The sequence below is a fragment of the Castor canadensis genome, chromosome 7 (genome assembly GCF_047511655.1).
Source record: "Castor canadensis chromosome 7, mCasCan1.hap1v2, whole genome shotgun sequence".
In the NCBI taxonomy this organism is placed as follows: domain Eukaryota; kingdom Metazoa; phylum Chordata; class Mammalia; order Rodentia; family Castoridae; genus Castor; species Castor canadensis.
Genome location: NC_133392.1, coordinates 137,230,147 through 137,252,373, shown reverse-complemented (window position 1 = coordinate 137,252,373; position 22,227 = coordinate 137,230,147). Strand labels below are relative to the sequence as shown.

The 22,227-nt window shown below is 51.1% G+C and overlaps 1 protein-coding gene and 1 long non-coding RNA gene across 4 annotated transcripts; one reads left to right on the top strand and one right to left on the bottom strand.

The window, feature by feature from the left end:
* Positions 1-518: 518 nt before the first annotated feature.
* Positions 519-22,162, bottom strand: LOC109683655 (uncharacterized). 2 transcript variants are annotated; one of them, XR_012449981.1, is made up of 3 exons: positions 22,090-22,162; positions 4,491-4,693; positions 519-2,323 (listed from the first exon to the last, which is right to left on the bottom strand). It is a non-coding gene; the product is annotated as an uncharacterized lncRNA (long non-coding RNA). The 2 variants fall into 2 exon arrangements; XR_012449982.1 differs by lacking the exon at positions 22,090-22,162 and adding an exon at positions 6,750-6,950.
* Gjb5 (gap junction protein beta 5) lies at positions 17,661-21,121 on the top strand. Of its 2 annotated transcripts, none has more exons than XM_020159624.2 (3): positions 17,661-17,813; positions 19,291-19,421; positions 19,955-21,121. In XM_020159624.2, exon 3 carries the CDS (start codon positions 19,979-19,981, stop codon positions 20,798-20,800), a length of 822 nt encoding a protein of 273 aa, XP_020015213.1. In that variant the 5' UTR covers positions 17,661-17,813; positions 19,291-19,421; positions 19,955-19,978; the 3' UTR covers positions 20,801-21,121. The 2 variants fall into 2 exon arrangements, with proteins under 2 accessions (XP_020015213.1, XP_073936735.1); XM_074080634.1 differs by having other exon boundaries at positions 17,663-17,813; positions 19,295-19,421.
* Positions 22,163-22,227: the final 65 nt, after the last annotated feature.

Here is a 22,227-nt window from a genome sequence, read left to right as displayed (position 1 = left end):
AGTGTTTTCTGCACCTATTTATGCACACAGATTTGCACATGGTCACCTCACAAACATGTACCCAGTCTCACCCTGCATGCGCACGCACACACACACAAACACACACACACACACTCATCTCCTCATTTACATATATCTCATAGAGATAAATAGCCCCAGGCTTAGCCTGGATCAGAGGTAGACATTCTCACCCCACTGAAGAACACACAGATGGTCATGCTCACACACGGATCCCACCCACAGCTACACGGGTGTGTGTACACATTCATACATGCTCATCCAAAATATAGACATTCATATGTACACACACTCATCCCACAGCAGATGTATGCATTGACTTTCCCCAAAGCAAAGATGTGCACAACCATCATTGCATACTCGCCCACATGGAGTGGAGTGTGCGCAGATACTCAGCCCACAGAGATACAACGTAATCAACAGACACCCGGCATTCCTCTGACTTCAGCAACCATCTGGATGGCCATCCAACAGTCGGCATTAATTTTTTTCATCTTTTTTTTATTAGGATATATTTGTAATATGGGGGGGATTCATTGTGACAATTCCAGATAGGCTTATTTTGTACATTGGTTAGATCACCCCCACTGCATTCATTTTTGTAACATTCCCTTCTTTTAAAATGGTGCTGCCATTTGCCGGGTAGTTCAGGCCACCATTCTGCACACCACCCTTGATTCCATCATTGTCCTTGCCCTCCATATCCAGGCTCTCTGCAAAGCCTGACAATTTTTTGCCTCCAAAATATGTATTGAATGCAATCACATTTTCAAAGCCATCATTCCACAACCATGCCACCAACCCCCTGCCTGGAACCTTGCTTCAGTCCCTCCCTGATTCTTCACTGCCACTATAGCCACTGAGAACCCACTGTCCACAGGGCAGTCAAAGCAAAAGACCCTTCCATGGTTTTGCTGCACTTTGATGAATGCAAACTCCTTACCCAAGCCTACAGAGAGGAGACCCATGCTCCTCTCTGTCCACTACTGGCTCCATACTGACTTCTCCCTGTCTCAGACATAACCCTCCCTCTCCACACACTCACTGTTCCCTCAGCCTGAGATGCTATGTCCACATTCATCCTCCAGGTTGCTTGAATTGTCACCTCCTCGGAGAGGTCTTCCCTGATTACCCAATTCAAATAGGACTCTCTCCATTACTCTTATGTATATATATCTTGTTTCCGGCATAGCACTTATCACCATAGCATTTCTAAGTTTCTGGTTTGGGGGGGTTTTCTTTGGTGGTACTGGGATTCGAACCTCAGAGCCTTGCACTTAAAAATAGACAGGCACTCTACCATTTGAGCCATGCCCCCAGTCCACCATAATCATTTATGCTTATTTTCTATCTTCTCTCTAAACATGGAGTGTTCAATAGAGTAGCCACTAGCCATGTGTAGCTATTTAAATTGAATAAAATTAACTAAAACTAAGAATTCAGTCCTATAGCTGCTCTAGCCACATTTCAAGGGGACACACGTGGCTGGTGATTACTCTCAGGCAGTACAATCATTTCCATCTTCCAGAAAGTTCTCTGAGACAATGCTGTTCCACATTGTATCTTAGAAAGGTGAGATAATATCTCTTCTATTCACCAACGTGGACTCTGGGCCCAGCATGGTATCTGGCACACAGTAGTGGTTCAGAAAATATTTGTTGAATAAACTCATACATGTGCACACAGTCATAAAAGGAGATGTGCCCTTCCATGTGGCTTCTTGAAGCCATCTCGTCATGCTCTTTTCCCCTTTCTCCCAGTCATGTCTGTGCCTCTGGGACAGGCAGGCCCTTAGTGGCCACAGACCTGAGTCCACTGCAGACTGTTTCACCCACCTTGGCCATGAGAGGCAGAGGACAGGAGGAATGTTAGGGGCCATATCTTCAGCATGTCCTCACCACCTCGATCCATCACTTTGAAGGCAGCAAAGCCAATACATGAAAAGCACAAACCCTGGACACCAGAAATCCCAGCTTCCCACCCCATCTCCATTTCTTATTAGATGTCACTCTGGGCCTCCCTGAGCCTCAGCGTCCTCATCTGTCAGATGCACGTGCTTCAGAGAACTGCTGTCAGGAGTGGAAGGAGTGATGCACGTCCAAGATGCTGTGCAGTGTTCCCTGTGGCAGTGTCCCTGCCTTAGCAGGAGTGAGACTCATTTACATGACAGTCTTGTGTGCAAACCTCAACTTGTTCTCAATTCATTCCAAAGGTGTCTGAAAGTCCTTATACATGGTATCGCCAGTCACTGCCCAGATGGTCCAAGGATTGACTAGGCTCTGGTTCTGCCCTTGTGGCTGCAATTCTATAGCAAAACAATCAATGGTTGTATTTCAGTCATTAGTTTACTTGATAACAAAATGTAACATATTGTTAAAAGCTGGCTATGATCAGCACTGAACCACACAAGTCCATGGTCAAAACTGAGCTTCCTCCACCCTCCTGGCTGCAGTATCTCAAGGTAGGATGAGAGGGAAAGAAATGGTCTGATGGAAGGAGCAGGAAGGAGATGGTTCTACAGGAAGAAGAAGGGAAAAGTAGGAAGAATTTAGCCACCAGGCAAAATGCAACATTGTGCTATGGGAAACTCACAATGGGATCTGATGCCAAAGTGCCTGGGTCCAATCCCAGCTGTGTGACCTTGAGCAAGTTTTTCATCCTCTCTGTGCCCTTATGTTTGAAACAGAGGTAATGATAGCACCCCCTTCAATGAGTTACTCTGGGGAATAAATTCATTAGTATTTATAAAGTTCTTAGGATGGTGAGCGGCACATCCTGTGGGTTTATGTAATGAATTGGTAAAGAGATTGGAGAATGACTGGGGACTCTCCTATACCTTGACCCCTTCTTCTAAGTCCCCTCACCAAACCTCCTTCCCATTTTCTTTAAAGTCCTCCCTGATTCTAGGCAGATCCCAACAGAGATTCACAAAACTCTAAAGGAGATACCAGTGACAAACACAGGAAAGACACGCTCCCGCTCATCCTCATTATTACCTAGGGTGTGGGAATTAAAGCCACAGTGAGAAACCTCAGAAGGTCTCGCAGAGGACCAAAATGTACTCAAGAATGCTTTCCAAACCAGAGCGCTTTTGCTCAACTGGAAATCTTAATGCAGCATAGAGCTCTCTGGGTGGACCTCAGACACCCTTGTTTCAGATCCTCTTTAAACACAGAAATAACACATACATTCACAAAAATTGCCAGTGTCTCAGTATTTAACAACAATGCAGTGTACCAGAACACCAGGATATTGCATTTTTAAAAGTTGCAGAATCCTCTTCTCACTCCCAGATCTCATGGTTAAGAACTATGTAGACAGAGAAGCCATGGGCCATTAAGGCGCCCCCTGGATGTTAGGAAGCCTGTGAGGGCATGGGGCAGTGGGGAGGAGGAAGGCAGTAGGCAGAGAGTAAATCACTGAGAAGGATCGATGGGCAGCAGATCTGTAGTAGGCAGAGTAACAGTTGTCCTCCCCCCCACAACACAACACACTCACACACACGCACACACACACACACACACACACACACACACACGATGCCAATGTTTTAATCCCTGGAATTTCTGAGTCTTCCCTTATAAAGCTTTCCAAAAGAGGCCTTGCAGATGGGATTAAGTTAAGGATCTTGCAAAGGGGGAGGTTACTCTGTGCCACCTGGGTGACCTAATGTCATCACACAGAGACATCATAAGAGAAAGGCAGGGGCCCAGAGTCAAAGAAGATATTATGGCAGATGCAGAAGTCAGAGTGAGGCAGGACCACAATCCAAGGAATGTGGGAAGCTTCTACAAGCTAGCAATATCAAGACGGCAGAAGGAACTCAGCCTGCTGGCCCATCTTAGGTCTCTGACATACAGAACTGTAAGATAATAAGGGTGTTACCGCTTTAAACCACGTTTGTGATCATTTGTTACAACACCAATAGGAAACTAATGCAGGACCCAAAACAGATGTGAGGGTGATGAGCCCAACAAATAGTTTTTAAGGCCTACTTTGTGCAGGTGCCTCTCTGGCCCTGGGGAGCAGCAGGGAACAGGCAGACAGGCCTCTCCTCTGGAAGGTTCATTTCGATGGGAAGAGACAGATAATAAATGAGTTAGACAGAAAGGATAATTTCAAACACTTAAAAGTAAGAGAGGGTGACATGCTAAGAAGTTGCTAGCCACAGGGAAGGATTCCCTTAGATTGGGTGGTCGGGGAAGGTAAGGGGGTGACTAGATGGATGACAAGCGAGCAGGCAAAGATGGGAGGCAAGGGCATCAGACTATGTGGATGAACCTTGTCTGCATAACAAACCACCCACAAGCCTACTGCCTTAAAACAACCATTTATCTGCTCTCAATTTTGTTGTTTGGGCAGAGGTTGGTGGGCATCAGTTGAGACGGCTCAGCTGAGACAGGAGAATGCACTTCCAACAAGGCCCACTCACATGATCTTCCAGTTGATCCAACTGGCAGCTGGGAACTCACCTGGACCATCAGCTTAGAGGGTCAGCCAACCTCTATAAGGACGTCCACGGGGCTGCGTGAGCTTCCTCACAGTGTGGCAACTGAGTTGCAAAAGGCAGGAAACAGAAGCTGCCAGTCCACAGCATCACTTCTCCCACTTGGTATTGGTTCAATCGATCGTAGGCCAGCCCAGAATCCAGAGGGCAGAGAAATGGACTCCACCTCTGTGAAAAGAGAGGCAAGTAATCAGTGGTCAGCTTTTGTCCACCATATACACCAAAGGCACTACAATTGCAAAGTCCTGGGGTGGGAATGACCTTGATCAGCTTGCAAATGGAAGCATGGCTGGAGAAGAGTGAGAAGTGAGCAGAGAGGAGAAGGGTAGAAGATAAGGGTGGGATGGAGAGCAGCGACCAGATCATCTGGTGTGTGAACCATGCTAATGGCCTTAGACATCACTCCAAGTCATGGGAAGCCACTGGAGCAGGCAAGTGACATAATTTCATAACAGTTTTTCAAATATAGCTCTTGATACAGAGCAGAACAAGTATGGAGGAGTTACTGGGATAGGATCGTTCATTGAGACAGGGAGCAAAAAGAGGCATGGGGCTGGGCGTTTACTCTTCACTTTTTCATTTGGGGCAGGCTAGTAATGGAACAAAGGGGAGCCGAGAGGATGGTAAGTCAAGTTTAAGCTAGCAGAGTTTGGAGGTCAAGAGCAAGTAGTAGTTTAAGGCAGGGGCCTTGGCATTGGCGCTACCACTGCTAACTTGTGACCTTGAGCAGATACTTTTCCTTTCTTACCTTTAGTTTTCATAAAATGAGAATAAAAACACCTATCTTATAAAGTTACTGGGGAAAATTAAATGAGGTCATTAATTCATTCAACAAGTGTGTATTGAATGCAACTATGTGCATGAAAAAGACAAGAAGTGACTATCTCCATGGAGCTTATAGCCAAATGCAGAATATTGATCTATAAGTAATTTAGTGCCTGACGCATAAAAACCACTCAGAAGCTATTTTTATGATTGCATTTGAGGGACCTTGGCACCCTCAGGTGGAGAGTTTCAATCATCAGTTAGGCATTCAGCCTGGCTATCACAGGAGTGGCTCGACTGGCATTTTATTAAACACCTACTATGTGCCAGACACTCCACAAGGCTCATTCACATATGTGAGCCTCCTGCAACTGCCCATCTCTCTAGCACTATTGAGAATTGGGGGCCTCTGGGTCTGGAGATATAGCTTAGCAGTAGGGCACTTGCTTATCTGGATCCCAGGTTCCAGCCCAACACAATAAAAAGAGGGTGGGGGGTGAGGCTCAGATGCCAGAATGGATGGATAATTTATATCAGGCACCCAAAGAGCTGCAAGGAGCCTTTGATGTGTTACAGACTCAAGTGGGATCAAAGCACTTTGTCGCCCAGCTGCTTCTATAACTTAGGTTGGCACGGGTGTTTCCTGCAGGCCAGGCACCGTTCTAAACATTCCAAATTGGTTGTCTCTCTATATCCTCACAAGAGGTTTTTTGTTGTCATCCCACATTAAAGACAGGAACACTGAGGCCTAGGCAGGGTCACAAAGCTAGTGATTGGAAGAGGTGAAATTTGTGCCCAAGCAGGCGGACTGTAGGGACCACTAGGTTCTGCTCCCATACTGCCATCCCTTGTAATCCCCTGTGCCCTGCCCTCTCATGCTGGCCTCTTTGGAGACAGGGTCCCAGGTGAGGCTGCCACTAGCCACAGGCAGTCAGATGCCATGGGAGGAAACCAGCTTGGGTGTGGCATCAACACCGGGCCCAGGCCCACCTCTACCACTTAGCCACAGACCTTAGGGAGGAACCTCGGCTTCCTGTTGATAAAACACAGATCTTACCCACTGATTTAATAAATAAATATTGACAGTCTTTGGGGGTACCAAGGTTTGAACTCAGGGCTTCACACTCACTAAGCAGGCGCTCTACCACTTGAGCCACACCCTCAGCCTTCTTTTGCTTGCCCTGACTAATCTTCCTACTTAGCAAAGCTGGGATTACAGGCGTGTACCTCTACGACAGGCATATATTGAGAGTCTTTTATGTGCTAGGAAGTGTTCTACAAGTGAGACACACACTGTCCCCTGTCCTCAGGCATCTGATGCTCTGGCTGGGAAAACAGATGACAAAGCAAGTGAACAGACAAAATAATTATGAACCACAAGGGGCACCATGACAGGAAGCAGCAAGGGGCAGGGGGAAGAAGCAGGGCGGGACCTATGTTGAATAGCAAGAGTGGTCACCTGAAGGCTGAGAAGGACGGAGCCAGAGCCTTTGGGACAGATGGAAGACGTGCTGTCATCGTGGGTGCGTGCAGTGAAGGGACCGTCTTAGGACTTGCCAGTCTCTCTCCCCAGCCTGTCGAGAGCGTGAGGGAGGCTGCGAGTGTGACTCGGCAGATGCGATGCCTGACATGTGATAGACACTTGATAATGTGGGCGCTCCGTCCCCTCCCCTGGCTGGGTGCCACGATGCCAGAGAAGGGCTCGTTCCAGGGCCAGCGCCCCTGGCGTCTCAGCCAGCAGGCCCTAGGGACTCCTCGGGGTCTCCACGCTCTAGACCCGTCTCTGCCACCACCAAAGTGCGCACTCTCTCCCTTTGTCTAATTAATCGTAATTGGAAGAAAAATTGTTTGGCAAATCCGCTGGCTTCTCCTGGGCCCCGGTGTCCTAGCAACCCGACTCTGGGGAGGGTGACACGGGAGAGGAGATGCTTTGCCACCTCCACTCTGCACCGAGCCAGGAAGGGCGGACACGCCAGCTACACCCCCAGACTGACGGCTCCCTCGGTTTGTCGCGGCGGCTGCACCCCGTCCACGCGCAGGCACACAGGAGCATACATCTGTCTGTCTGTCTGTCTGTGTGCACACGCTCTGCGGAGGCCACCCGCGCTCGCCCTGCCTCAAACTAACCTCAGCCTTTCTGGAAAGCAGAAGGTGTCTCAGAAATAGATTTCTAATTTTCCAGCCACCTGCTCGGCTGAAAGATATTCTGGAGTTTATAATTACTTTTCAGGCACTTAACTAGAATCTAGTTTCTAGGGCAACCTGATGCATCTCTTAATGTGTTTATGGGTAAATTTCACCTTCCTGCTCAGCCAGGTCCCAGAGGAGGGCACTGCCTGTCAAGCCCAGGATTTTTAAGGATAGTAATACCAGCCGGGGGTGCTAGGGAAAGGAGTGAGAAAATGTGGGTACGACCCCTGGCACAGAACTCGGTCAGCAATGGTGTGAGGTTCTCACGCAAACAGAGAGCATGGCCTCCACCTTCTGGGAGCACGCAGGTTCTGGGGCCCAGCCTCAGAGGCAGAAATTCTCTCCAACGCACACTAACTAGAGTTTGGTGATCAGATCAGGGTTCAAATACCAGCCACACCAGGTAACTGGCTGTGTGATAACACACAAGTTATGCACTATCTCTTTGCCTCGGTCTCCCCACCTGGAAAGCAGAGACGATGGTGGTTCCCACCTCAGAGGAGTATTAAGGCACTTGAAAGAGTCAGTTCATGTAAGGCTCTTGGCATGAGGCCCACCTCATAATGAGTGCTGTGTAAATATAACCCGCAAGCTGCTGCCCCTGGCACAAGGGACAAGGAGACAAGAGGTGGCTCAGGAAGCTGAGCAAATAGAGCAGAGGTCTCCCAGCAAAGGAAAATATATCCACGTTCTAAATTCTGTTTGTATTTTTATCTCACCCTTTTAAATTTTAATTTTTTTGTTTATTTTCTCACTCAAAAAAGTTTCATATGACCAGGGAATGTGATTCCAAAACAGGGCAGGAGAGAGGGAGTTAAAGAAATTATTTGGAATGAAAAAAAACTTAAGGCTCATTCACCATTCCCATCCATTTTACATGCAAGGGGACACTGAGAGCCAAAAGGGGACCACATTTAACCCAAAATCATACTGAGAACCATGAGCCAAAGCCCTGAGAAATCCGCAGAAAGCCTGAGAAGCTGGAGCCACCATGGGTGAAATAACCCAGAAGCTTTCCTGGAGGAAGTGACAGGGCCTAACCTTTGAACCAAAGAGCAAAGTCCCATCTTAGCGAAACCCAGGCCAGCAAAGAGGAGTCACTGCTTACAAAGCCACCATACAGTAGCTCCCAAAGGCTTGACATGGGCTAATACTCACACTGGGGCCAAGTTCAGACCCCAAGGGTTTCACAACTTGCTGGCAGATTTCCTGAATATTTAGCAATCAAGTAGATAACACCAGTGCTGGCACCCCTGGAGGGGACCATCTGTCCCCTCATCCTCCACTCCTTGTATTCACTCTGAATTTCCACCTGCCTGTCTATTCTCTACTCTCTTTCTCGGTATTTCTGATGCCTGCCCATCTTCTTTGAGCCAGCCTTTGTCTTTCCTGAGGTTCCTGGAAGGTGTCACTGTCTCTGTCCCTTGGTGGACTCTTCCTTGGATCTGAATTTGGGGTCCCTGTCTCTCTCCAGCTCCTTTCTCCTCAGTAACTTTATCTCAGAGAATGAACTGTGGGTTCACATGACCATCTGTCATCTCCCTGGGCATGTGTCTCTGTCCCTCTTTCTCTGGCTTGAAGCATGCGTGAGTAGAGACGGTGCATGTCTGGGCTGCCTCCTTCTCTCTGGGCCTCCCTCTAAGTCATTGTTTCTCAAAGTGCAATCCCAGGGGCCAGGATCACTGCCTAGGGATTTGTTACAATTGCACATTTCTCAGCACACCCCAGACAGGCTGAGACAGAAACTCCAGGGTTGGGGGGGGAGGGTGCGGGGGTGGGGAGGGGTGAACACCGTTTCAATAAGCCCTCCTCCCAGGGGCTTTTGAGCTTCTGATGCAGCTCAAACTTGAGCTGCAATAAAACAACCTCTCTTTCTGGATCTGTTCAGGCAGGGAAGAGAGATAGCAGTGTCCCTCGGTGCTGATCAGCTTGTCTATCCCTGTCATTCTCTCTGTGGGTCTGTGTCTGTCTATCATACCTAAGCCCACTGGGCCTAAAGCAGCCACATCCCCTGGTGCACTGTGCTGGCACCCTGTCCCTGACAGCTGGAACTCAGGCAAAGAGCAGACAGAAGAGGGAAGTGGTTCAGTTGAAAGCACAAGGGCCTGGGGGGCCTGTCGTGGGTCAGTTGGGAGACAGGCACCGCTTCCTCAGCTGAGCCAATCCTAAGGCTGAGGTCTGGTCACTTTGAAGGGCCATCTTCTCTCTGCCCCTGCACAGTCTCCTGAGCACTTCCCAAGTGTCCTGGGAGCTGGGGATATTCTCCAGGTGCCTGATTCATGGATGTTTTAAACACTACCCAGGTGATGGCAATGAGCAGACAGCAAAGTCCTAATAGATCCTTATCAGCCCCTTAAAGATGGTGAAACTGAGGCTCAGAGAGGGAAGGACTTGACCAAAGTCACACAACTAAAAATGGCAGAGCCGGGATTTGAACCCAGATCTGTGAGATACCTTCTTTATTCCTCTCTGGGCTTGTCTGCACATACATTGCAGAGCCCTCTTACTTCTGGTCTTTCAGAGCGTTGTGTCTTGCCTACCCCTCCATCTCAGTTCCCTGTAACTCTGAAGGCCATGGTCTGGAGCAGCATGTCCTGGAACCCTCCAGGGAGTAAACACACCCTGGCTCCTAAAACTGTTTTTGTTATTTCCTGATGCCTCATCTCCAATGCTCCCTGCATCCCACACTGCCATGAAAGCAGTCCGTCCTGCAGGCCCTGCCCAGAGTCCGGCCAGCAAACTTCTCATTATCTATAGTGAGCAGGCACTACCTTCTCCCTGAGCCCAGCCAGCACCCAGGGTTTTGCAGCCCCATCACCAACAGCACTGCAATTGCCTGACAAGATCTCCTCAGACCTTCCCCCAGAAGGTCCCTAACCCACAGGAGTGGCCTCGTCACCCCCTCAGACCAGGTCAGAACTCCAGAGTTGAGGCCCCCACAATCTGTATTTCAACAAACCCTCCCTGGGCCACAAGCCTGCATGCCAGGTGGTCTGGCTCCCTTAGGATGCAAATGTCTTTGAAGCCTCCTCTTATCTCTTTAATAGTCAGGCAAACTGATGTGTCAGGGTTTGTTTCAATATAAAAATAATGCCTATTGATTGAGTTTTGACAAGGAACATGTATTACTTTTGTAATGTAAAATATTCAACTAATAAGTGAATATAACATTTCTAATTCCTTACTATCTAATAAAATTGACGATCCAGAAAGATGCCAGGTTCACTCTGTGGCTTTATGAATTCCCAACACATAGGGTGTCCCCAAGGGCATCCACAATTCATTCAACCTTCCTTTCTCTCATTCAACAAATATTTTTGGAATGCCTACAGTGTCCCAGGCAGGGGACTGGAGTCTGGAAATACGAGGAGTAAACTATATACATGCCCTGCCTTCAGGAAGTTTCTAGTCCACCCAGGGGGTTGAAATACTAACATACAAACAAACAGTCGGGAACAGTGGTACATGCTTGTAATCCCAGCTACTTGGGAGGCAGAGATAGGAAGACAGAGTTTCAAGGCCAGCCCAGGGAAAAAGCACAACACCCTGTCTGGAAAATAACTAAAGCAAGAAAGGGCTGGAGGTGTGGTTCAAGTGACAGAGCACCTGCCTAGCAAGCGCAAAGCCCTGAGTTCAAATCCCAACCATGCCACTGATTTTAAAAAGTACACACAAAATACATGCAAACACACACCATAAAAGTGTGATGACAAGTAGTAATAAATACACTGCAGAAAAAGCAAAGGGCACTTTGAGCAAGAATAATGGGGCTTCTAAAATTGTTCCCAAGGAAGTGACATTTAAACTGAGACATGAAAATGAGAAGGAAGCCAGCAACATTTGTTGCTCAAGACCCAGGTAGCAGCCCTTGCGAACAAGGAGAGGCGCCCAGACCCAAACACTTCCAGAGGCTCTGCAGTGGATCCTCCATCTGCAACCAGAGCTCAGAGGCCCAAAGCAGGAGCACCCCCTTCCCAAGCCCTGAGAGGCAGCCAGGCACTCTGCTAGACCCAGCCCAACTACGGTGTCTGGGCACAAGGCCACTGGGATTGCACAACCAGCTTCCAGCTTGACACCAGACTAAAGGAGGACTTGAAGTCGGTTGGGGCGAGGGCTGGTGGCAGGTGCAGAGGCTGGTGAGGCCCTAGGGCAGCCCCAGGTGGGAAAGCAGAGAGCCCAGTCAGGCTAAACCCAGTCCTCTAAGGCTTCCCCTCATCTTTCTTCCCTAAGGTCTGGTGACAGCACTGTTGGGGCCCCTGGGCCTTGGGGGACTGCCTTAGGTACACAGAGCCCGTTGCCCTTCTGAGCCCCCATCTGGTCAGAGATTTCACGTGGGCCAACACTCATTTGTGCTGTAGTTATGGGGCCCTGGTCCCTGCTCCTGACTTACAACCCTGACATCCTTCCTAACAAGCCATCCATCTACGAGCAGGGTCCATCCCCTCGTTCTGCTGCCACCCCCATGAGCGGAATCCTTGCCTGAACTCCAAACCCATCTGGGCTGAGCCCTGCATCCTGAGCCCTCTGCTATCGTGGTAGTGGTCTGCTCCCTCTGGGGCCTGGCACCACCCCCACCATGCTGCTCCCCAGGATGCCTTCTCCCCCTGCAGGACCTCTCTGGTATCCACCATTCACCTAGAATCCAGCTCCTGCCGGAACCTCCCAAACCTGCCAGAGCTGGTGGCAGAGGGCAGAACAAGCCCTAGACCCTGCTGGCTGAGGATACAAGGACAGAGCTGCAGCCAAGCCTAGGCAGTGGCTGCCACCCAGAGGCTGAGTGGGGCAGCACAGGTGGGTGAGCCAGCAGCCCAGGTCCCCAGTACTCATCACACAGAGTCACACACTCATCCACAACACGCACCCACACGTTCATACTCACAAACTCACACACATTCCCACGCCCTGAAGCCCAGACCGTAGGGTGAATCCTTCACCCAGCATGGTGCACAGGTGAGGCACTGAGTGAGCCCCAAGCTGGCTGGGCGGTGTAGACCCATCCATCCTTCCTGGCCCCTCTCCAGCTCCTGCTGAGCGGACACCATGTTCCGTGACTGCAATCATAACAACAGATTCTGTGAACAGAGGCTTAGGTGTGTCCAAGCCCTACACAGATACATTCACACGGCGGGGTTGTGGGACACCTCTCCCTCCAGTGACGTAAGCTGAGAGCACAGACATAAAGTCACCTGCCTCGGGCCACACAGGGAAAGCAAGATTCACACCCGAGCAATTCATGAACTGAGTCCAAGCTGGTGACTGAGCCATGCTACCTGCATGTGCTGCCTGACCAGGCCTCGGCTGCCAAGACAGGGTGGCCAGTCCACAGGAGGAGAGCTGGGCTGGGGGCACTTGGTAGTGACCAGCAGGAGCACCTGAGAGTAGCACAGAGCAGCCTGTGGGCCGAGTGTAAGGGAGGACAGGCAGTAGAGAAGAGCCCAGCTGGGATGAACCAGCTTTGCCAGAGGGGCTGGAAGCCAGTCTCCTGCCTGCTGGTGGCAGAGCTCCAGGCAGCAAAGGACTGTGGTCCAGTGGTTCTTACCCTGGGGGCCCTGGAAGCCCTGCTGCATCTACAGTAATTCCCCTTTGGGGGACAAGCTGTAAAAAAGTATCCACTCCCGGCTATCAGGAGAGCCCTGGCCAGACTATATTGTGTGACCCTCGGCAAGTTAGTTACCTCTCTCAGCCCCAGACTCCTCCGTGAAGTGGGATTTTGTTACTTTATACACATGTATGAAAATAGAACAATGAAACCTGCTGAAATTGTTTAAGAAGGGGAGCGATAAGGGGGTGAATTTAATCGGGGCATACTGTATGCAGGAAATGTCACACTGAAACCCCTGGATCACTAATATATTATCCTAACAAAAACAGAAATGGACTTTTGTGCAAACTCAAATCAATGCTATAGGTGAAACAGCTTAGGAGGTTCACCAGTATGTAACAGAACACACAGCTTCACTGCTGTGTGACTCCAAGCAGATGACTTAACCTCTCTGAACTCCAGTTTCCCTGCTCTTTCTGCCAGACAGACTCTGCCTGTGTATAGTTCATCTCTCCTCAGCCTCTCACAGCCTTGGCCCTTCCCCCACCCCAAATCCCTCGAAGTCCCATTAGTTGTGAGAGGCTGTCGATGTGGATTGCTCCCTGGCCCAGTCTGGGTACTCATGAGTTATGTAATTATCCACTTGGAGCAGAGGGGAAGCTATACCCATTTCTCCCCCCTCCTTCCCTCTTGCCTCCCTCTCCTCCATTTCGCTTAAACCCTCCAGGGAAGCCAATTTCGGAGGGACCCACTGGGTAAGCAAGGGTAGGATCTCACCACCTTGTAGGATGGCAGAGAGAGGGGAGGTGGGGAAGAACCCTCAACGTCCACCAAATACGGAGGCCACGGCATGGCGGATACCTCACAGGCCTTCTGTGCAGGGCCTCAGAGCCTGACCAACTGGATCACTTTCTCCAGCTGGAAACTTCCTCCTGGGTGCCAGCCTTGCAGGGCCAGCTCCTCCTCCCAGATGTCCACCAGGCCCTCAAACCCAGGCCTGCTTCCCTGCCCCCAAACTCGTCTCCCAAAGCACCAGCAGCCTGGCTAATCAGATGCCAAGTCCCCCTGACATCTTCAGCCGTGACCACCCAGGGCTGTTGTTCCAGGACACCAGGGCCAGCCCCCAGGTCCTATCAGGTACCTGGATTGGACCCTTTGCCTAGACAGCTGTGGGCCCTTCATTCTGATGGATCGTCACCCCCACCTCCACCCCAATTCTCCCCACCTCTGCCCACCACACTACACCCCCTTGCTAATCATGAACACCAGTCTTCTCCCCCTCCTCCCCTGCCCCACAGACAGCCACACAGGAAAAGCGAGTCACCATCCCAGCTCCGCCATTCCCTGACCACTGGCCCTGAGGCAGACACTGCTCTCTGAGCCTCAGTCTCAACATCTGTAAAATGGGACTCCATGTGCCCACATGGCCGGGCAGTCAGGAAGATCCGTCACACATGTCCAGCATTACAGTCTCAAACGACTACGGGGCCAGGCAAGCTGCAGACACGAGTGAGGGCCTGGCAGGGTTCTTTAGCACAAACCCAAACAAAGCATCCAGCGCGGGGTCTCCAGTCTGGACTGTCTGATGTATGGGGCACACTGGGCCCCACGTGTGTGACACAGCCGTCAATAAACATCAGTCACCTTCTCCAACTTCTTGTTGATTCTCTCAAAGAAAAACAAGTCCCTCGAGCCACACCCCCAACTCCACTCACCACTGTCACCATCTTCACGCAGGTGGGTTCCTGAGTCCCTTGTTCAACAGCCTCCTTTGCTGGCTTCCTCCCTAGCCACCAGGTAGAATGGAGCCCTTTGCCTGGGTGCTAGGTGTCCCCCCAAGTTCAAGTGCTGGACACTTAATCCAGGAGAAAGCTAATCTGCACGGGCCAGCCTCAGACCCAGAACTAAGATCAGCCCAGGATGCCAGGGTGCCTCAGGAGAAGCAGGTCACCTGTGAATAAAGCCCTCCTTGGGGCTGGGCCCTGCTCTTCCCCTGAACCTGTGTGACCAGGTCACCCCCATGGACTCCAGGGTGAAAGCATGACATTCTGTGTACTTTCCATGATGGTGGAGGATTGGATTGCTCAGGTCATGTGGCTGTGACCTTTCCTCCCGTTTCCCAGCAAAGCTGACACAGGCACGTCCAAAACCACCACCAAATACCAAGGGAATGAAGATGGAAAGCAAGGACAACTCAGAGTCCCTCCCAGAGACTGGTCCTGGCCAAGAATAAAAACAGCTGGCGTTTATTGGGTGTTTATTCTGATCCAGGCGTACATGGTTAACATATTTCCATTCATCCTCTCCTCATAATAACTCTTTGGGGGGAACTACAGTGGCCCCCATGTTCCCAATGAAGAAACTAAGGCCCAGAGAGGCTAAGGAACTTGCCTGGGGTTGCACAGCCAAAGAAAGCAAAGATGTGATTTGAATTTAGGTAGCCAGACTCCAGAGTCCATGCTCTTAAAACAATAAGGCGTCAACACCTTTGTGCCCAAGGATTTGACAATGGTCTTACCTTCTTTTCACTTGATAAACAGAATCATTCACTCGCTCATCATCAAATATCCATTAGCAGCTACTATGTGCTCCTGAGAGAGATGGTAGAGCAGTAAGTGGGATTCCAACTCTTTCAAGATCACAGTCTTGACTAGAAGTGTGAAGCCCTGAGTCCAAACCCCAGTTCCATCAAAAAAAAAAAAAGAAAGATCACAGTCTCACCAGATGTTCAGGGTTTCCTCTCTCCCCTGACAACCAGGTTTCTCTATCTCAGATCATCCTTTGATCATCATCTCTTTCTCTACCTGCTTACTAAAATGCCAGGGCTCCCCAAAGCTCCACTTGGCCCCTCTCCTATCCTGTGGCTACCGCCACCACTGCTGCCACCTGCTGGTCATGGACAGCCTCCGTCATTCCCACTGAGCACAGGTAAAACAGAGAACTCACTAATTCTGGGAACAGCTGTGCCAAACCTGGGCGTGGTGGTGCAAGCCTGTCATCTCAGCTATTCAGGAGGCAGGAGGATCGAAGAGTTCGAGGCCAGCCCAGGCAGAGATAGTGTATAAGAACTCATCTACCATGCTTATTTGTGACAGGGGTTGTTTATGACTCCTGTGTCCACTCCTGAGCTCCAGTCCCATGTGAGCTGCTGACACATGGCGTCTTGGAAGTTAATTAGACCCATAGACTGTGTCACAGACAAATGAGACGTCCTCCCCATGCATTCCGTGCCCCTCACTTGCCTCCCCTGTGGCTCCTGCCTGAATGGGGGTTGACCTTTTTAACCCAAAGACAGCCATCCATCTCAAAGAGATTTTTCTCCTGTGAGCATGTCTCTCCCTCCCTTTTCCTCTGCCCTCCCCACATCTCAGAAAGAAAATGCGGCCAGTGGCTCACACCTGTAATTTAGCTACTCAGGAGGCAGAGATCAGGAAGATTGCAACTCAAAGCCAGCCCCAGGCAAATATTTCTCTAGACCCTATCTCAAAAAAACCCATCACATTTAGAAAAGGGCTGGTGAAGTGGTTCAAGATACAGGCCCTGAGTTCAAACTCCAGCACCACAAAAAAAAAAAAAAAGAAGAAGAAGAAGAAAGAAAAGAAAAAAAAGAAGAAAATGCCAAGGGATAAGGAAAAAAGACAGGAAGTAACTTTGAGCACCCAATATGTCAGGCCTGTGGTGGGCAGGGCACATCCACTGTAGGCAACGTAGAAAGGGCTTCTGTGTTGGAGCCTGACGCTGTTCCAAACACTGATCTCTAAGACCAGGTGAATGGCACATCTGCACCCTGACGGAGGTGCACAATTTCCCCATTTCACAGACAAAAACCCAAGGCAGTACGCAGCATGGAGGTGGATTATGGAGAGCCAGGATTATGGCCCCCAGTCTGCACTGCCTGGCCAGATGCCAACTCAGGATGCCCTCCACCCCAGACAGCAGGAAGGCTGCTGTGCAAAGGAAGGGCAGGGAAATCGCCCCATCAAAAACTGGAAGGGGTGAGATTCCAGACACAAGGGAAAGGGGCCTGGATGTGGGGGGTTGGGGTTCAGAGGCAGGAGTGTGGGACCCAGATGTAGAGGTACGGGGCCCAGACTCCAGGGTGTGGGGTCTGGATGTAGGGGTGTGGAGTTCAGGTGCAGGGATGTGGGGACCAAATGCAGGACATGGGATCCAGGTTCAACTCCCCACCTTTTTTAGGATGGGTCGGTAGGAGAAAGGCCTGAGAAGGGTGTCCTGTGGGGCTGCTGGAGAGAGAAAACATCTGGGCGAAGAATTTGGGATGGCCTGGGTGTCCCAAGGCAGCTAGAGCCAGAGGTGAGAATGAAGGGCCACGTGGGAGCAACCAGAGACCGAGTACTCAGACAGCAGCCCCAGGAAACTGAGTCCTAAGTGTTAGCAACTGAGGACTTGGGAAGAGAATTGAGAAGGCAGGACAGGCGAGGGCTCCTCCCACACGGGCCCAGGGACAGGAGAAAGAGCAGGGAGTCAGAGTGGACCTGTGGCTGTCCCTAAGAAGATGCTCAGCACCTTGGAAGAAGGAAACCCCTAAGTTTCCAAAGCCTCGTGGAAAGCAGTCTGGGGAGGCTGGGACCCAGCCAATGGCAGTGAGGACCGTGGCTGCTCCTCCTCCCCAGGCCGGCCTGCCACACCCAGGTTGCTCTGCTCAGCAGCCTCTGCCTCAGGAATGAGCTTCCCCAGACCTTGTCTGGTTCCGACATGAATTCCACTGCTTACTAAATTCCACTGCTGGCTCAGGAACGGGACCGGGAGGCCTGAGGACTAGCCACTCAGGTAAATGCATCTGTGTCCAGATGTGCCCTGACCTTGGCACACCTGGCTGAGAAATTTCTCTGGAGGAAAATGGGGGGAGATGGCCTTAGGACACATGGGCCACCCTGGGTCCCGAGGGTGGAGGGAAAAGCTCCTCCCTATTTGCTCTGGACACTTCCTTCTCTCCCCAATGGAGCCAAGGTAGGAGTGGAAGCTGACTGGGAGAGTGGCTGAGAGCGTTGAAACTTTGCAGCTGTGCTGGGACCTGCGCAGCCCCACCCCACGCAGAGCTGGCTAGAGAGAGCCCTGAGGCCTGAGGGTTGGGCCTCCCAGGGTGTTCCAGTTCCACCCACCTGAGGCAGGACTGAGCAGAGAAGCTGGTGACTCATAGCAGGGGCTGTGCATCAAGTGATGGGTGGTGAAGAGAGGCAGGGTAGGGAGTAGATACATCCCAAGCCCCCTCGCTCAGATCCACAAGGTGAGAGGAAGTGCACATGGACTCACCCACAGGCAGCTCACTGGACTTGAGCAAAGAGGTCCAGCACAAGACTGGGTGGTTCCCAGAAGATGGGCTCTGAACCAGCCTGCCTGGGTTCAAATCCCAGCTCTGCCACTTACTAGCTGTATAGCAGCGAGCAAATCGATTAACATTTCTGACCTCCACTCCTCCTCATCCGTAAATTGAGAGTAAAAATCCCCTTAAGGTTGCGGTGAAGAACAATGATGGACTTACACAAAGTGCTGTTAAGCAAAGTGCTTACAGCAATGCCTATCCTGGCATAAACACCCAATCAGCTTGGCGGTTAGCACATCCTGTTTGGCCGGGGGCAGGACTACTGGGGTCGCATCAGCACTTGGAGGGGGATCTTGACTCCATAGAGCCTGTGCATATAGGCTCCCTGGGCATCCAGAGTGCACAGCAGGGTAAGACCACAGTGCCACCCCCACAGGAATGAGATAGAGGACTTGAGTGAGGTGGTCACCCTGTCCCATTCCTCCCACCCCTCGCCACACACACACACACACACACACACACACACACACACACACAAAGTAGTCCTGTTCCTTAAATTGAGGTGAATTTGCTTCTATGGGTTCCTCAGGCCAAGGTCACCAACCAAAGTGACCAGAGCAGCAGTTCCTATGTTACTGTCGTCACTAGGCTGGTCACAACATGATCAAAGACAAGCCAGCCGGGTGCCAGAGCTCACACCTATAATCCTAACTACTCAGGAGGCAGAGATCGGAAGGATTGTAGTTCAAGGCCAACTAGAGCAATAAAAGCCAGACCTTATCTCGAAAATACCCAACATAAAAAAGAGCTGGCAGAGTGGCAGTTGTACAGCGGCTGCCTAGCAAGTGTGAGGCCCTGAATTCAAACCCCAGTACTAAAAAAAACAAAAAAGACGTGCCAGAGGGCAAAGGAATTCTGTGGTCAACAGAGCACAGCTGAGTAAGGAACCCAGGACTCATCAACTTTTCTCTCACTACTTCTAAGGCAGGTCCATGGACCAGGGTTCTCTGGAACACTGGTTTGGGAACCACTGATGACCAGCCCACTCTAGGAAGCCTGTTGTGTGAAGAGAATTGTGGCTCCCCACTTTGTCTTTGCCATTGGCCTGACTTCAGGTGAGTTGTACCTCGATATTGATTTATAGAGGGTTAAGACTAGATGGGGGCCTGGGGACAAGGTTCCAGCCCCATCCCCCAAGCCAGCAAAGGACAGAAAGCAAGTTTCCCTTGGGAGGGACTGCCTGAGGCTAGACAGCAATGCTCAGAAAGGAGTGAAGTCACCCCAACGCTCAGCATCTGGGGAGAGGGCAGAGTTGGAACAGAGGAAGAAGGTACAAAGGCCCAACCCATAAGTCTTCACACAGCAGGACTCCTGCAAGGAATGGCAGCTCCCTGTATCCACCCTCACCCACTTTTATGGATAGAGTTGGGTTCTGACTTAATTACCTGTGCTCAACCCCCAGCTCTGCACTTAATAGTTGCGTAAGCTCGTATACTGCCTCTAAACCTCAGGTTGCCTCATCTGTAAAGTGGGGATGATGCTAGAACCTAGTCCTAGTGGTTGTGGGGATTAAATATGACGCCACATTTCTACAAAGCGCTCAGAGTGTTGTACGATGTGAGCAATGACAATTATCTTTTCCCTGCAGTAGCAGCAGACACTTGGGTCCACCATGAACTGGGGGATCTTTGAGGGACTCTTAAGTGGAGTCAACAAGTACTCCACAGCCTTTGGGCGCATCTGGCTGTCTCTGGTCTTCATCTTCCGAGTCCTGGTGTACCTAGTGACAGCTGAGCACGTGTGGAGTGATGACCACAAGGATTTCGACTGCAACACCAAGCAACCAGGCTGCTCCAATGTCTGCTTTGACGAGTTCTTCCCCGTGTCCCACGTGCGCCTCTGGGCCCTGCAGCTCATCCTGGTCACGTGCCCCTCGCTGCTTGTAGTCATGCATGTGGCCTACCGCAAGGCTCGGGAGCAGAGACACCAAGAGGCAGTGGGCCAGGGTGGTGGGCACCTCTACCTGAACCCCGGCAAGAAGCGGGGTGGTCTGTGGTGGACGTATATCTGCAGCCTGTTGTTCAAGGCCATTGTGGATGCTGCCTTCCTTTATGTGTTCCACTCATTGTACCCCCAATACACCCTCCCTCCTGTGGTTGCATGCCACGTGGCTCCGTGTCCCCACACGGTGGACTGCTTCATCGCCAGGCCCTCGGAAAAGAACACCTTCACTCTGTTCATGGTGGTCACATCTGCCATCTGCATCCTGCTTAACCTTGTGGAGCTGGCCTACCTCGTGAGCAAGCGGTGTCTTGAGTGCCAGGCAGCGAGGAGAGCCTTTGCCACACACATGGGACATCACATGGGCTATGTCACCTCTTCCTACAAACAGGATGACCTCCTCTCGGGTGACCTCATCTTTCTGAACTTGGAAACTCATCCCCCTCTCTTGCCAGACCGCCCTCAAGACCACATGAAGAAAACCATCCTGTGATTGGACTGGTGGGGCAGGCCTGGGTTGGAAGGTTCCAGCATCTCTCATGAGTGCAGCTGTGGGGAGAGGAGCTGAGTCAGCTGGAGGCCGGAAGAAGAAAGAATTCACACAGCCTGGGATCCAGTCACCTGCCCCAGCTGTGGGGCCTTGGGCACAATTCCTGTCTGCTTGATGCCTCAGTTTCCTTTTCTGTAAATGGAGATGATGAAGGCCACCTTTCAGGGTCATTGAAAGAGGATTTAATAAAAGAGCAGGTGGGCAAGCACCTTCCATGTGTGCAGCCCACAGTCAGGACTTATTAAAGACCCATGCATTTGCTGATTCAAGGTGTCCTTTGGTCATTTGGCTTTTGTGACTCTCCTCAGGTCACTGTGTTGATCTCTGCCCCTGTGAAGGGCTGTGCTTGATCCTGTCAGTTAAGGAGCCCGCCTAGCTCAAGGCAAGCCCTTTGCCACTTGGAAGTTTAGGCCCATGAGCTATCTGCAGGGTAAAGTAGCTGGGTTCACACAGAGCCACGCGTGACGGTGGAAAGTGTGTAGACTCTGGAGTCAGCACGCTGCATTCAAACCCAAGAGCCACTGGGACTGTGGGAAAGTGACTTCAGCTTTTCTCCAAAATAGGTTACTGGCCTGTAAGATCACTGAAACGATGGCTATCACAGGGCTAGCCGGCTGTAAAAAGCCACATAAATGTCAGTCATTGCTGTTGGGAAGAGTTTCATAAACGCTTGTGGGAAATGAGGCAGAGGCCCCTTCCTTGCTACACCATCCCTGCCAGTCCTGACTACCGACTCCTCTGGAGCCCCTGCTGGGTCACAGCACAGTGTCCCTGGAGGCCTTCCCCAGAAGCACAGAGGCCCAGGACCACAGCGGACAGACATGGAGGTTGTGCCAGTTGACATGTTCCATGCTGCCAACCTGCATTCCTTGTCTCCATCAGGGCAGCAGAGGCCCTGGTCTTGAAAAGCTGTACATAGTCAGCCCATCTTGTCCCCTGTCTAACCAGAGAGCAGCCCAAAATCCAGTCCTCAGAAATACACCCAGCCCAGGTTGAACCAAGGTTACCATTCCCATAGATGTGAGCTGCTGAGGACCTCAGAGCCAGCTGCCAGTGGAGAGGGCAGGAAAGAGGCCTGGGGACCAGAGGACCGCTGGTGCTGTCCTGGGCTTTGGAATGATGACACCAGGATGCTGCACCCCCCCCCCGCCCCTCTCTCTCTCACACATACACACACACACACACACACACACACACACACACACACACACACTGCAGTTTCACCCACATACCTGCCAGCCCAGCCAGGCTGGAGGGAAGGCGTGGGCCAGGGGACAAGAGCTGCAGGTGTTTGCTCTGAATATGTGCCCGGAGAAGTCCCGCCTGGCCTGCCCTGCCCACCCACCCCATCACTCTCTCGCTTGGCTCAT